General features: G+C 38.4%; 1 protein-coding gene across 3 annotated transcripts in view; it reads right to left on the reverse strand.

Annotated features, from left to right (window-relative positions):
• PHEX (phosphate regulating endopeptidase X-linked) overlaps nucleotides 1–16,771 on the reverse strand; it is a 164,226-nt gene that overhangs the window by 39,413 nt on the left and 108,042 nt on the right. For 2 of the 3 annotated variants that reach the window (XM_090264399.1, XM_090264400.1), the window contains exon 15: nucleotides 10,625–10,683. In XM_090264399.1, coding sequence (XP_090120525.1) covers nucleotides 10,625–10,683 — 59 coding nt within the window. Of the gene's footprint in view, nucleotides 1–10,549; nucleotides 10,684–16,771 lie in introns of all 3 variants that reach the window. The other variant, XM_090264398.1, reaches the window with a different exon arrangement.

The raw sequence follows: 16,771 nt of genomic DNA on the forward strand, positions 1-16,771 counted from the left end.
ATAAAAATGTGACTAACATTTTGTTCCATATCAGCTAGACAAAAAAAAAAAAAAAATGAGTCCCTTTATTCATCCCCTCCAATAGCATCTTTACGATACATACTTGGTAAAAAAAAAAAAAAAAAAAATCTCATCTATTGTTAGTGGAAATATAAACTGGTACCACTGTTCTCAAGAGAAGTCAGGTAGGATGTATTTTAAAATCCCTAAATTGGTCGTATGGATAACATTTGACTCAACAATTCCTCCACATCTAGGAATTTACCCTTACAAAATAGTCTAAGATTTGCACAGACTTAGCCACAAAACATCACAGAGTTTTTTTTTTTATTGTTATTCTGTTACAGCTGTCCCATGTTTTTCTCCTTTGCCCTCCTCCACCCAGCCTCCCACCCCACTCCCACAGTCAGCCTCCACCCCGTTGTCCATGTCCATGGGTCATTCATACATGTTCTTTGACTAGACCCTTCCCCTTCCATCCACCATTCTACCCTTCCCCTCCTCCCCTCTGGCAGCTGTTTATCAGAATCTATACATTACTGGAGGTTTTTTTATTTTTATTTTTTTACAACAGTGAAACAGCCTGTCTGTTAGGAAATTAAAGAAAATTAAAAGACTTTTATTTGGTGGAATACAATGCATTATGACTTACAAGAATACGTAATAAGTGAAAATATACATGTTACAATGATCGGGGTGGGGAGCAGTATGATTGAATACGTCCATATTAAATTTCAATCTTAAAACATGGATAGGTAAACATTAGTTTGAGGAGTTTTCAACAAAATTATTAACCGTGACTATTTTTAAATGATATTAACTTTAATTTTTAACTTAAGTTTTCTATTTTCTATGATAAATATGAACTACTTCTGTCATAAGGATCAAAGACGATTGATTTTTTTCCAAAGAGGATGTGTGAGATTGTGACCATCAAGATAAATTAGTGAGATTGCTCCCTGACTTCCTGTCCCCATCACCATGGCTCTTTTCCAGCTTCCCGATGCTCTCCTCACTCTGGCTCACATCCAGGTTGCTTAGTTACTGTAAGTGTCCCACTCACAGCCTACCTCTGTAATGGACCCTGAGAATCATGCCATGCTTTCTGTTACTAGTACTGCAGTGAACCTGCTCAGTCCTCTATTATTTGTCCTGCCCCACAAGTGTCTTTTCAGAAGTGCCCTGCAGGTAGCAGATGGGTTCCTCTGGGCATTGGTCCTGGGACTAACCACAGTAGCAGGAATGCCACAAGATTGCAGGGCTTCCCAGCTGAGGGTACCCTTACCCTCCAGTGAAACTACCCAGAGTGTCATTCTTGGCTGCCTCCTTGGTCAGGACTGAGAGACAGGGCTGTATTATGACCTCCAGAGTCCTCAACTGGACCAGGACAAGAATGTCTTTAAACAGTTGTAGCAGGTGTCCTTCAAAACTGCTAAGTGCATCATCTGACAATTTTGCAAACTATTCAAAGTTTGTTCGTGACTTAACTTCAGCTCACTGACAAACTTTTCAAATATCACAGTAAATTTTGTAAAGTAAAACCTTTTTTGAGAGTACATCTAATTATTCTTTTATAAGTAGCTTATGACATTTCTCAAATATCCCCCCCTCCACTCTACCTCACTCCAAGGGTGCAAGGAGATGATGCGCACAGCCACAGGGCTTGTAGAGAGCAGCCCTCTCACAGGCGGAAATTATGAACTGCTCTTTGGTACTGAGGCCCTTTGGGACACGGAATCAGCAGAACCTGGGGACCACTTGGCCTTCTGGCTGACACCTGGCTGTCCCCACATCCTATAAACCTTGTTTCCATACCAAACAGAAACAATCCCCCACTGCATGGGTGAGGATATGATATAATATACATTAATATCATGCTTTCCACCCTTTCAGACTGTGTTCACATTATCATTTCATGTAATTCTCACACCTCCTACCCAGTGTCCAACAGTGTGGGGGTGAAGTCTCACAGCACACAATCAGAGAAGCAGAGTTATACTCCCAGCTCTGCAATGTGCTAGTTGTGTGGTCTTTGGCGAGTTACTTAAGGCTCTCTGAGCTTCTGTTTCCTCTTCTGTGAAGGTTAGAGGTAATACAGGGTGGGGCAAAAATGGATTTCAGTTGTTTGTACAGAAAATAATACAATAATTAATAAATAATAATATAAGAATAAACTTTATTTCATGTACTCACAACTGTAAGCCTACTTTTGCCCCACCTTGTATACATTCAAGTATCTGGCGCAAGGATTGGCACATTAATGGTTCTCAGTGAAGAACAGCTGCACAGAACATATATAATCTCCATTTTATGGGAGTCCTTCATAGCATTGGTGCAAAGTTGGAAAACTGCTACCTGCATTATCACTACACAATTATTGGAGAACAGTCTTTTGGGATTTAACTTATTCACTCCCTTCTCCCCCTCTCCACTGTCACTGCCTAAATTTAGAGCTGCTCCATTCTTCTCTTGAACCATCTGCCAAATTCCTAACTGATCCAAGTGCCTCAATCTACCCCTTCTACAAGCCATGATCTTTAAGAATAAGACTAAGGAAAGGAAACTTAAGTTCCTTCCCTCCCAAAGAAAACTATACACACTCCCTATATCCTGTTCCTCAGTATGGTTCACAAGGCCCTCATCTACTTCTTACACATAACATCTCCCATCATCATTCCTTCTTCTCCCCTGCCCAGCATTTGTGACCATATCAACATCTGTTTCGGGGCCATTCTCTGCTGGGTCTGTTGCCTTTGCAACAGCCAGTCCTTCTTCTAGCATGTCCTTTATGTCCCAACCTACCTTCTTTATCAAGAGAATTTCTTTTTCTTTCAAAGCACGCGCAAACGTCACTCTCATGGAGAAGCCAATCTTGACTCTCCCAGATTAATTATCCCTCCTCTGTGGCTCCCAGGATGCATCACATACCCTTCTGTTGCACATTCATCACGATGTCTTAAAAATGACTAATAACAAGTCTGTCTCTTCTAACTTCTCAAAAGCAAGGACTCTTAATAGCTAAGATTTATTGAGTATCTACTGTAAACCAGTCTTTCTTCCAAGTACCTTATATATTATACATTATCTCCTTTAATCTTCATGACAACTTTATAGGATAATCACCATTATTATCTCCATTTTACAAATAATTAAACTGAGGCTTAAAGATATTTCAGTAACTTGCCCAAGTTGCAAGTTATTAGTGGCCAAACAAGAATTAAAATCAAAGCTCATACTCTTTACTGTGTAGTGACACAGCAAAATATTATATACCCTAGCACCAAAGTCAGTTCCTGGCAAGTTGTAATTTCTGTATTAGTTATCTCTTGCTGTGTAACAAAGTATCCCAAAATATAGTGGCTCAAAACAATAAACATTTACTATCTCACAATTTCTCTGAGTCAGGAATTCAGAAACAGCTTATAGGGGTGGTCTGTCTCAGAGTCTCTCATGAAGCTGCCATCAAAATATCAGCCTGGGCTGCATCACATGAAGGCTTGCCTGCACTAGAGGATCTGCTTCCAAGATGGCATACTCACTGGGTGCTGGTTATGCGCAGGGAGCTTCAGGACTTTCACATGTGGAACTTTTCACGAGCTTCTTGAGTGCCTTCATGACATGGTTGCTGGCTTCCCAAAGTGATCAATCCAAGAGAGCAAGGCAGAAGTCACAATGTCTCTTATACCCTAGTCTCAAAAGTCACACTCTGTCATTTCTAAAGTACTCCACTGGTCACAGAGGTCAGCCTCACTCAGTGTGAGAGGAACTACACAGGGGGGTGAATACCAGGAGGTGAGAATCACTGAGGTCTCTATAAATATTAAGTGAATAATTGGGAAAAAATTACTAAGAGTTGCTCTGAGTGTCAGGATTTCTTCTAGATAATGAGAAGTTTGGAATTACGTGGCCACTTCAAATTTCCTTCCTTCCAGCTCCAAAACTATGGATGACTGTTACCAAAATGTCCCCCAGTACAGCAGCAAGTGCATTCAGGAATTTAATTTCATTAAATTACAGGAGAGGCCACAGGTAAGTAGTTGTTAACTTAGCTTCCACTTTATGGTTTTAGGTAGAGTCAATGAAGTATGAGAAATTCTCCCAACTTGAGACACAGTTATTTCCTTAACAGCAAAATAAATATAGGTCTGATTTCAGGATTAATTTTATAGTTTGATGCTAACATAAGCCCAGCCTCTGGACAAAGGCTTATGTTCTTTAGGAAAATATCTGTCATTAAACTGAGGCAACCAAATCCCCTATGCGTAACAGCAAAGATAATAACATCATTGGTGTTAGCCCTTAGGCCTTGCCTGTTTACAAGCCAAGGTTTTATTTGCTTAAAATAACTCCTTGGTATTATTTGAGGCATATGAAGATAAACTGAAATGAGGCACTCTGCAGATACACACTAATATTGAATATATAAAATGAATCTTATTCTAAAGACCAATCCATGTTAGTAGGAATGAAAACCAAATGTGGGCTATTCACTCTACCATACTTCCACTTCCAGCACCACCACCTGATTATCTAAGTAGTTTAAAAGCTGGGTCAGAACATTTGTCAAGGCCCCCTGGATCCCATCCTCTAACAGCACTCTACAACAGGGGTGTCCAAAGTACAGCCCAGGTAAATAATTTCAGTGGAACACAGCCATGCTCAGTTGTTTATAAACTGTCTACAATGGCAAAGTTGAGCTTTTGCAACAGAGACCACATGGCTCACAAAGACAAAAATATGTACTACCTGGCCCTTTACAGAAAAGTTTGCTGATCCCTGGTCTATATTTCTGGAGGCTTGGCCTAAGGTAACCTGTTATTAATCCAAAATGTCTATGCATACTATATGCTGTTCTATGGCGGAGGTGCCACACACACCCTAGGCTCGGTTGGAAGTTGCTCTGTCCAGCAGAGGCTTCGTGACCACGGCGGAACAAACTTTTTACCCAGGACACTTTATTATGTCTGGGGGAAGGAAGGTGACTGCCTCTCTAGTGGAGACCAGCAGCCAAACCTTCATCCCTCATGCCTTCTATTGAGAAGGCTACATACGAGAGATACAAGCTAAAATTTATAAATTGTCTATTGTATTCAGGCGTTTGACAGTAACAGATAACATACACTAATTCGGGAATCACACTTACTGATTAGAGTCAAGGTCTATAAAACATTCGGACCAGGTGCAAGGTTCCACATAACTCCCTGCTAGAGATTGTTTATGTTACATTACTGATAAGGAAAGCAGAGCAAATTCTAAAGTATAATGAGCATAATGAGCGCTCTTGGATCCAATTCCCATGGCAACCCTCTGAGTGGTTGTCAGTCATGTTCTGCACGCAGCCTTATGTTGAGACTTAGAGGCAAGTGCGGCCAGAAAGCTGGCGGCTCGTCATGCTTAGGCCGGGGCTACAATTTCTTAAACCACGAGGAGTGGTTGCCCTCACTATTCCAAATAATTTTATGGGGGGAATGAGGGTGTCACTGTTTATGTTGTGGTATGACATACATAAAGGCACAAATGTAAATGGTAGAACAAAACATGTTTTTACACATGTATCACCTGTGCAAACACCTCCCAGATCAAGATCATGTTTCCTGTGCCCTTTCCCAGTCAATACAGCAACAAAAATAGCCATTATTTTATCTTCCACCACTTAAATTGCAGATTCACTTGCTTATTTCTGAATTTATTGAATGGAATCATGCAGTGTTTCACTGAGCATTAAATCAGTGGCATTCGTACATACTGTAGCATGGAGCCATTTGCTCTTTTTCATTGCTATATAGTATTCAACTGTATAACTATACCAATGTATTTACCTATTCTTCTGTTGATGGGCATCTGGTTCTTCCCAGGCTTTTGCCATTATGAATAAAGCTGCTATGAACATTTGTGCACATGTCTCTTGGTAAGCATAAGGATCCATCATCAAAAAATTAAATTTCTGGGTTATAGGAGATATCAACAAACTGTCAGACACCTTTCCAAATTGGTTGTATTTTTCTAGTACACAAAAATAGTGTTTTAATACATAAAATAGTTTTTAAAGAATTTATTTATTTATTTTAGAGAGAGGGGAAGGGAGGGAGAAAGAGAGGGAAACAAACATCCATGTGCAAGAGATACATTGATTGGTTGCCTCTCGCACACCCCCAACTGGGGACCTGGCATGCTACCCAGGTGTGTGCTGTGACTGGGAATCAAAACAGCGACTTTTTGGTTCACAGGCTGGCACTCAATCCACTGAGCCACACCAGCCAGGGCCATTCATAAAATATTTTGAGATCAAAGGTCCAAAATATTTCCCTCCAAATTTTTCATATCTTGCTGTTTACTCTGTGACAGACTGACTATCCTGGGGATTACTGACATGCCAGTTTTAGACATACAAACCTTGACCTTGGCAATGTCTTGGCACTTTTCAAATTCTTCTCATTAAACCCTCACCCCAAACACTATGTGCTAGGTAACCTTAACATGTAGCAGGTGAAGAAAATAGGGGTTGGGAAGGAGAAATACCTTGGCCAAGGTCATACAACTGAATCTGTGGCACTCAAGGTCTCCCATGGAGGTTCTTGCGATTTGTCTACTAAAACTAGGTAGACCAGGTTTGCAGCTATCACCAAGATAGATAAGCACAAGCTTGGGCACCAATACCCCCAGCTCCTTGTTTTCTTCTTTAACCACCTTATCAGGTCAAATATAAATAAATTCTGCAACACTTCCTGAATATAACTCCACGTACAAGAGACTTAAACCATTATTATTTCACTGAACTTTGTATCTGAGGACATTGTTATCCAGCTTGACAAGGGCAGAAAAATAAGAAACTCTATCCATCCTGCAAAAAATATAACATTGAAAGATGGTCACGAATCACAGCGTTTCACACAAAGGCATGGGTTTGGAAAAAAAAAAACACCAATAGGTTTTTCTATTTTCTACTCAAGTCTCTACTGTATGCAGAAGCAGGCTTAAGTGGCATAAATCAGAAAATGATAATGGGAACTGAATGAAATTCTCATAAATCACGTTACTAAGTATAGTTACATCTTAGATGTGAAACCCAATTAAACAGATGGCCACATGCTGTCAGAATCAGCCCCTAATCAATAAAGATGTTCATTTTCGAAAATCACCTCAATTTTTCATTTCTTCAGTGAAGCAAATAGAAGGCAGTTGGGGGCTGGGGGGACTCCCAGGAAACCCAGTGGGGAAATGTATAAGAAGGAACTCCACCTGTCTTAATTTGTAGTCCAGAAAAATCAGAAAGGAGAGAGAGAAAAAAAATCACCCAAAGGATTCCTTGTCATCTTGCCTGGGAATGTAATTTACAATGAGAGCAAGCACTGGTCATTAGGAAAATAGAAACAGCTTGAATCTCTTAATTAAAATATTGCTTCAAATTGTTCATCCCAAACCCCCTCTGCTCATGAGCTTTCAAGAAACCACTGGGTTACCCTGAAATGGTTCCTTCTTCAGTAAACCTCTGATAGGATCAGTTTTTCCCAGATGAGAAAAAGGTTGAATAGGGGTAAATTCTGGAGACAGAAATATTATCGGACATACTTAAATCCCCAAAGGAGCAGTAAGCATTCACGGACACTGGAAAGTGAGTATAGAAACATTGGTGAAGAGTCTATATCTCTCTGCCTTTTCTTGCATAAGAGCTGACTCACTGGATTTCTGAAAATTAAGTCTACCAATGCCAAGATGATGAAAATGAGAGTTGATGAAAACACTTTTGTCTTTGGAATACTAACTTTGGAAAACATTTGGTGTTATCTTGTAAAGATGAATATTTGTATAACCTACAAGCCAGTAATTCCATTCCTAGTATATACCCTAAACACTTGTTTCAGGGGACATGTGCGAGAATATAGCAGTGCTGTTCATAAAAGCAAAAACCTGGGGGGAAAAACAGGTCTAACAGCATAAAAGTTCTGTAGAACAAATAAGTAATCTGGGATACAGTCGCACGATGGAATATTACATGGCACTGAAAATGAAAAATTATTGCCACATGCTACATGAATGAAATCCTAATAACATGCTGACTGAAAAAAATGCAGTTGCTTAAGACTGCATACAATAGGCACATCATCCTTTTCATACTAAAACATAAACAAAAAATAAACAATATATTGTTTAGGAATACTTAAATGATTTAAAATTTATTTCAAAAAACAATAATATCAGGAATGTTCCATTTCTTGGTTAGGTGGTAGATTTATAGGTATATATTTATCATATGTTTTCTTATGTACTTTATATGTCTTAGCATGTTACATATATTCTTTTGTATGTACCGAATATTATATAAAGCATTTTCTTTTAAAATAATCTAAAGAACTTTTTATTGCTCAATAGGTTATTCTAAGTAATATAATTCATATTATATCAATATAATTCATATTGTTATAGCTTTATAATTAATATCCCTAATATCATAAGTTTCCATATGCAGCATAGTTCTCAACTTGGAGCTAGATCAAAACATTATGTTGTATATTTTAAATGCAGACAATTTTTATTTGTCAATTATATGTTAATAAAGCTGGGGGAGAGAAAGCAATGGTATTTCCATGATAATAATGAATGTTTTTATAGTAAAGAGATATATTAAATATTCAAAATATTTAAAAATTGATTTTATAATATAAATTAATGTAAAAATTAAAAATTACCACCATCTGCTTGCTTTCCTTCTGTTCACTACCCTCTCAAACCAGTCCCGCAGAGACTGCTATTCCTAAATGTGGCCACATGAGGGCGACTCTAAGGAGATGTGCCTGCTGGGGCTCAGGGCAGTTTTGTCAGAGTGAGCAGGCAGGTCCCCTCCCTAAGAAGGTGGCATCCGAGCAAGTATTTGAAGGAAGTGGGAGTGTGAACCTTGCAGACTATTTGGGGAAGTTCTCCTATGCAAAGAGAGCCCAGAGTATAAATGCCAGGAGAGCAAAGAGTCTTATGCTCTAGAAACAGAAAGTAGGCCAATGTGGCTGGAACAGAGGGTAGATAAAGGCAGCCTGGTAAAAGGCCTCTGGCCATTGCAAATAAGTTGGCTCTTATTCTGAATGAGACAGGAAGCTGATAACAGATTCTGAGAAAAGGAGGGAAATGAGATGATTGTAAAACGTCTTAAAATGGCTGCAATGTTATATTTAGAATAGACTGAAGGAGCATAAGGACAGAAGCAGGGAAGCCAGGGAGGAGGCTATTACACACAGGCACGGGGGGCATGGTCAACTGTGGCAAGTCTTCACAAATTCCAACCCTCACACTCAACAAACAGCATAGAGATGTGGTTAAAACCATGAGATCAGATATTATTACCAAGTGAGGGAGTGAAAATGGAGACCAGAAAAGGTGCAAGGGATGAGGGGAATAAGGAACTAGCAAGAGCTCAACCAGGAGTGGCCCCACCCTCTCCATGACAGGTCACCACCAACCTGAACTCACCGTTTGTCATTCTTGTGAATGTTTTCACACTTTACTATGTATACAGAATTGTCCTGCATGCTTTTCAACCTTACTTATATAGTTATCATACTCAATATATTTTCCCAAGTTGTTTTTTCCCCACACAATCTAGTATTTGTGAGGCTCATCCATGTTAATACATGTCACTCTAGGTCACTCATTGTTCACTGCTATGTGACATTCGTTTCTGTGAACATGCCACATTTGATTCATTTTCCTGCAGAGGGGCACACAGCTTATTCCTCTTTTCCTGTTATTATAAACAATATTGTTATGAGCATTCTCACATGGGACTCACTGTATGAGACTTCTCGAGGGCACTGGTTCTCAAACTATGTTAGAGTCACCTGAAGGGCTTAATAAAACAGATTTCTGAGCCCCATGTCCAGGGTTAGTGAAAAAATAGGTTCTACGGTGCATTTCTAACAAGTTCCCTCATGACGAATCACAGCAATAGGGCGCATGCCAAGAATGCAAGCAACGGTCAGAGATAAGCACACGCAACTTCTGCTTTTCTAAGTGTTGCCAAATTGCTGTGCAAAGTGAGCGAACTGATTTACATTTTCACCAACAGTGAGTGCCTGTCTCTGGTGCCAACACTTGGTGCCGTCAGATTTTTACTCTTTGCCAATCTGATCTTTAATAATTTTTAAACTTGTCATGGCATTTATAGTTACATGTGCCCAACACATATAAATAAAAGAAACTCAAGACAACATCCTAGTATTAATCAAAATATTTCCAAACTTTTTTTATACACAGATTGTCCCCCCAGGTTCTACAATCTGCCCAGATACCTGCTTGCTTTTCCCATCGGTCCTAAAAATAAAATGGTATGGAGAAAATCTGCAAGACCATTATGAGAGGAAAGTGGAACTTGCTTCTTTTCATGGCCAACTTCATTTTAGTTTTATTTAGTTTAGTATTTTTTGTTACTCAGTTGTGATATAAAGCTTAAAAATCTTAAATGGTGAAGGGAGTGAGGGAAATTGGGCATATGGGTATGGAAACAAATTTCCTCCACCAACATGCCTGGTCATTTTGAGGGGCAAAATAAAGAATGCCCTACCCTTAATCAGAGTCATGGAAAAGTTCATTCCATTTTGTACCAGATTAACAGAGAGACAGGAAGCCAAGTACTCACGGATCTGGTTGGTGGATGCACTATAGAAGGCATTGACAGTCGTTGGGTTTGTAAACCACCTGTAGCAAGAGAAACAAATATCACCAAGTGATTTTCATTATCCAGGCAGGAGAGCAGCAAGAACAAACACAGTGTGTTGGAATTTGTTAGCAAATAACCAGGGAACAATGGGGATATGGGGCACACAGGGAAATTATCACTTCAATTTAGGGCTATTGCTCTGCTCAATAAACAATCTCATCCTAAATTGAACATGGTTCAATAAGAATATATTAACATGCCTGGTTATTCACTGTTACTAACTTAACAGAAAAAGTCAGTGCCAGTGATTCTGAAACAGCTTTAATGAGAAATTCTAGACTCTAAAGGGCTCTCCCCACAGATGGAAACACAGCAACAAGCTGATGTTTGCCAGGCCCTGTTTAATGGATCCATGGGGCAGCTCAGTTACTATACTGCATAGCCTCTGATCTGCCCACGTTAAAAACCTGTGGACTAGTGTTAACACAGAAGTCCATGTAAAGAGAGATTAATAAAGTACAACCATGCTACTCAGAGGATCTGCCCACTCTGGTAGAAAGTTTGCTTATTTAAGCATCAAAAGAACTAATGACTTGCCCTCTTCACTCCCTGTCATTTACACCCATCTAGGTGGTATATGCTAAGCAGAAGGTCACTAAAGCTATTTATATGAATGTATTGCTATGTATACATCCATTTGAATGAACAAGGAGTGTCACTCATGTGCTTTAAATTCTAACTATGACTTTAGGATGTTCCTGTAGTCTATGTTTGGGGAATAATTAGAGGGGAAGAGGTCTCATATAAATTTCAAATCCAAAAATACATTGAAATGAAATTATATTGGATAATGGGGTACATAAGAGAACTATAATACTGAAATATAATAACCTAAAGGAAAAGACATTAGCACCCTGATTTCTTTGGACCCTGTAAAATAAATATGCATCAAGTTTTACATTTTGCCTATCAACTCTTAAAGATACTCCGAGGAGTATGGAATAGAAAAATCATAGAGTATTTATGGCATTTTTCCTAATATCCTGTAGATTATATCCTTCCCATTCCACACTACAGATAATGCTTTTGCAAATAAAAATTCTGGGCAGAACCATAATCTGTATAGACATTTGATGTATTTTTACATATTTTTCAGAAGATGAGAAAGGAAATCCATTCATGTTTGGTCACACTAGAGTGAGAGTGAGTTAATAGGGAAGCTAGGTTAAAATCATTTCTGTCAAAGAAGGAGGATCCTGAGGGAAAGAAATTACTTTTGACTCAAGCTGAGAAATGAAGTAAATCCTCTACTTTCAAGCAAGCTGATGAAGTGACAATTCTGTGAACCAACCCTAAATAGGTACCTTCAGGGATGACCATCCAATTAATTTCATTCTTGCTGACATTTATCATCACATTAGAAACTTCCTAATGCACATTAGTGCAGCAAAAATGGATTCCATGAAAATGAAAAATAAAGGGTATTTATCTCCTACACCACAAAGAAGCAAAATGTTATTTCAGGGCTTTGTAGAAAGATAATCATGATGTGCTGTATCAAGTAAACTAGTGTAGTGGAGATACTCCAGAATGGTCTCCACTCGATTAACTCACAAATTTTCAGACCTAAAAGATGTCGATTACACCCAGTGGGTATCATGGAGCTAAAATTACATATCATGACTGCAAAGAACCAGTTTGAAATTTTTTTAAATAAAATTAGTTATATCACTTTACTGTGTAAAATGGACCTTAACTTTCTTAATGTTGCTTTCCTTGAAATAGACATATAAGTCAGAGAAAACAAGAATTACTATCATTGTGCTGATTTTCATTCCTGGAGAACTTTCCAGAAACATTAACAACTTTAATGTCCTTCCGAAAGAGGTATTTGTTTTCATTGACAGAGAATAAAACTATTCAAATCAATTTAACTAAGCCCACAAAGTGAGCCAGCACTTAGCCAAGGCATGAATAAAAAAATTAGGATTAGCCAAGGCTGTTAGAATCTGACAGCCCATCAGTATTTTAGGGTGATGTTAAAGATGACACATTTAGGAGTTTTTCAATTAGCAACTCAGGCTTTGCTACACACCCAAATGAATAATGTCATTTTGAAACTGAAGATTTAACTTGGCAGCATCTTCAATATGGAGAATTCCTTGAGAAGACCTGGAAATTTCATAGAAATACTGGAAAGAGTCTAGAATTTTCCACAAGTTGCAAAAGAAAGGAAGGAAGGAAGGAAGGAAGGAAGGAAGGAAGGAAGGAAGGAAGGAAGGAAGGAAGGAAGGAAGGAAGGAAGGAAGGAAGGAAAGAGAGAGAGAGAGAAAGAAAGAAAGAAAGAAAGAAAGAAAGAAAGAAAGAAAGAAAGAAAGAAAGAAAGAAAGAAAGAGAAAGAAAGAAGGAAGGAAGGAAGGAAGGAAAGAAGGAAAGAAGAAAGAAAGAAAAAGAAAGAAAGAAAGAAAGAAAGAAAGAAAGAAAGAAAGAAAGAAAGAAAGAAAGAAAGAAAGAAAGAAAGAAAGAAAGAAAGAAAGAAAGAAAGAAAGAAAGAAAGAAAGGAAAAAGAATTTGAACTGATGTGAAGTCTTGTAGATGTGAAAGGGCAGGATGATATTCATAAATCAGTGGCTACCACAGTATATATAGATGCTCACTGGGATATTGGAAACCATTTGCCGAAGTCATTGGATTTGAGAAGCTAATTTAAGAACTCTAAATGTAAAATTGCTATTGAATAATTTAGGTTGGGAACGAAGTAGGAGAGATGGACTAAGACATACTGTGACGAGAAGAGAGAATCAGGGACAGTGGAGCAGATGGCTTTCAACCAGTTATCTGACATTTCCCAAGAAGCTCTAAAGCCTTCTGCTTTCTTCCTTTGTGCTTTCAATTGGAGTCATGGATGGGGAAGGGAGTGATTCAACTTTAGCCCTACTCCTTCAAGTCAAACACTTTTAACTGTGTGGATGTGTGTTGAAGAAAGGTTTGAAGGGCAGAAGGCAGAAATGGCTAGATGAGAGTCGTGACTAAGATGGAGAGTGGTAATCACAGTTTCAGCCAAGGAAGGGTAGAGGAGCTAGAGTGTTCAGAGGCCAGGATAGAGTTGGAAGGAAAAGTAACAAGAGACCCAGAGAGCATAAAAAGAGCCAGCCAAAGATATAGAGGCCAGAAGATCATCCAAGTGTAAAAGTAGGCCATGAAAAAAGGGGGAGGGGCATGGAAGCCAGGCTTCCAGCTATGATGATATGAAAAGGTCAACAAATCCATTCCACAAAAATCAAATATAAAACTAGACAAAGCTGTCAACAAACAATAATTTTAGGGGTCTGGGAACTGATCAAAGGCAAACAACAAATTTTAAAAAAGGTTTAACCCTTTGAGTGCCAACGTCGCTGTGAGAGATACTGACAAATTTTCCCAAAAGTGCCAGCATCACTCCCAGCGACTCCTTTTTCGATGGCTATAAATAAAAATAACAATGGGATAACTTGTATTTTATGTTTTGTCCTCTTTTTTTTAAATCTCAGGTTATATATTGATATAACTTTTTCTCATGTTGATCCAAATTTCGAATTTTTACATTTGTTCAAATACTGACATGTTAATTCTGTTATAATTTTTACTTAAATTTTAAATGGTCCTTTAAATTTCATTTACCTTTGCAATAACCATCAAAAATCTATGCAGTCTGCATAATAAGGAAGTTTTTGCTATTGTATTGTTTTTGCATTTAATTTTTATGAACTGTTTTTCACTGTTGATATCTATTGATAGATGTCTCTACTGTGAATGCCATTTGTGTTAATTTTTTTGTACATTATGAAGTTTTCTTTTTTCAAAAATTTATGCAATATTTGGCATAATTCTTGCTTGTTATCCATGTTGCTATGTGTTTTTTCAAATTATAATAATAGGTTTTATATTATGCCATATATAATACTTCAAAAGCCATATTGAAGGAAAGAATTTATTTTTTCTAAAATAAGTTTTAAAGTATATCTTATTGATTATGTTGTTACCATAGTCCCATTTTTTCCCTTTGCTCCGCTCTGCCCAGTACCCCCCTTCCCTCCAACAATCCCACCCCCTTAGATGTCAGGGATAGGTTATGGAAGGTTTTGATACATGGCCTCAAGTGGGCAAACGTGTATCTGTATGCTGAAAACTACACAAAGTTTTCATCAGTACAACCTTTTGTTCCTCCTATTCTCCCCTCAGTAAGTTCGTACATTCCCATGTCTTCTTCAATTAACACTGCTTAAATGATTCTCACCTGTCTAGGGTGTCTTATTTCTTAAAGCTGACATGACAATCCTAAATAAAATACCATTTATCAATCGAACATCGTCACAACTGGAGTCATGAACAAAATGACTTCTTTTCAGTTTTCCCATTTCTCTTAAAACACTCCCAGTCTTTGGGTCTTCCTGGCTAGAAAATCTGGATTCTTAGGTCTTATTTGACTTATCAATACTTCTTTTTATGATGTGTGTCCCAAAAGCTAGATGTTTCATTCTTTTAACTGCTCTTCAGATTCATCCACTCTCTTCATTATCCTATTTTGTCATCGATAGGCTAGGCCTTAAACTTTCCTATTCTGGATCATTCCACCAGCCTCATGGCACGATTTCCTGACTTCAGTATTTTTTCACCACTGTCCGTCTTACGTGCCACTGAAATACCATCGCATTTTGTACAGAGTGTTTTTTTTTTAAGTATATTTTATTGATTGTGTTGTTATGGTAGTACCAATTTTTTCCCTTTGCTCCCCTCCGCCCAGTACCCACTTCCCTCCAACAATCCCAACCCCCTTAGTTCATGCCCATGGGTCATGCATATAAGTTCTTTGGCTTCACCCTTTCCTATATTATCCTTAACTTACCCCTGTCTATTTTGTACCAAGCAATTATGCTTCTTTATCCCTGCACCATTTCCCCATTTCTCCCCTGTCCCCCTCCCAGCTGATAACCCTCCAAATGATCCCTATACCTATGATTCTGTTCCTGTTCTGGTTTGCTTAGTTGGATTTTTTTTTTTTTTAGTTTTTAGATTCAGTTGTTGATAGTTGTGTGTTTGTTGTCATTTTAATGGTCATAATTTTGATCTTCTTTTTCTTAAGTAAGTCCCTTTGACATTTCATATAATAATGGCTTGGTGATGATGAACTCCTTTAGCTTTACCTTGTCTGGGGAGCATTTTCTCTGCCCTTCCATAATGAATTATAGCTTTACTGGATAGAGTAATCTTGGTTTTAAGTTCTTGCTTTTCATCACCTTGAATACTTCTTGCCAGCCCCTTCTTGCCTGCCAAGTTTCTTTTGAGAAATCAGCTGAGAGTCTTATAGGCAAGCCTTTGTAGGTAACTCTCTGCTATTCTCTTGCTGCTTTTAAGATTCTCTCTTTTATCTTTCACCTTTGGCATTTTAATTATGATGTGTCTTGCTGTGGTCCTCTATGGGACTCTCTGTGCTTCCTGGACTTGTATGTCTATTTCCTTTGACAAATTAGGGGAGTTTCCCCTCATTATTTTTTTCACATAAGCTTTCAATTTCTTGCTCTTCCTCTTCTCCTTATGGCACCCCTATGATTCGGATGTTGGCACATTTAAAGTTGTCCCAGAGGTTCCGAAGACTCTCCTCATTTTCTTCAATTCTTATTTCCTCATTCTGTACTGGCTGACTGCTTTTCTCTTCCTTATGTTCCAAATCAATGATTTGAACCCTGGTTTCCTTCCCTTCACCATTGGTTTTATATGGATTTTCTTTCATTTCACTTAGCATAGCCTTCACTTCTTCCCTTATGTACTTGCCATACTTAAGCATATCTGTCAAGCCTATGAGTATCTTTATCACCAGTGTTTTGAACTCTACATCTGTTAGGTTGGCTATCTCCTCATTGCTTAGTTCTCCCACTGGAACCTTGATCTGTTCCCTCTTTTGGGCCATATTTCCCTGTCTCTTCATCTTGACAGGCATCTGTGTTTGTTTGCCTCAATGTCTTAGGTAGAGCTATAACACCTGTTAAGTTGTAAGGGGCAGAGTCTTAGGTTTTGGTCAGTACAGAGTGACCCGTTTCACCACATTGTGGCGCTATATGTGTGGGAGGGGTCGGAGAGAGAAAAATG

Source organism: Furipterus horrens, unplaced genomic scaffold (genome assembly GCF_987537825.1).
Source record: "Furipterus horrens unplaced genomic scaffold, mFurHor1.1.pri manual_scaffold_17, whole genome shotgun sequence".
In the NCBI taxonomy this organism is placed as follows: domain Eukaryota; kingdom Metazoa; phylum Chordata; class Mammalia; order Chiroptera; family Furipteridae; genus Furipterus; species Furipterus horrens.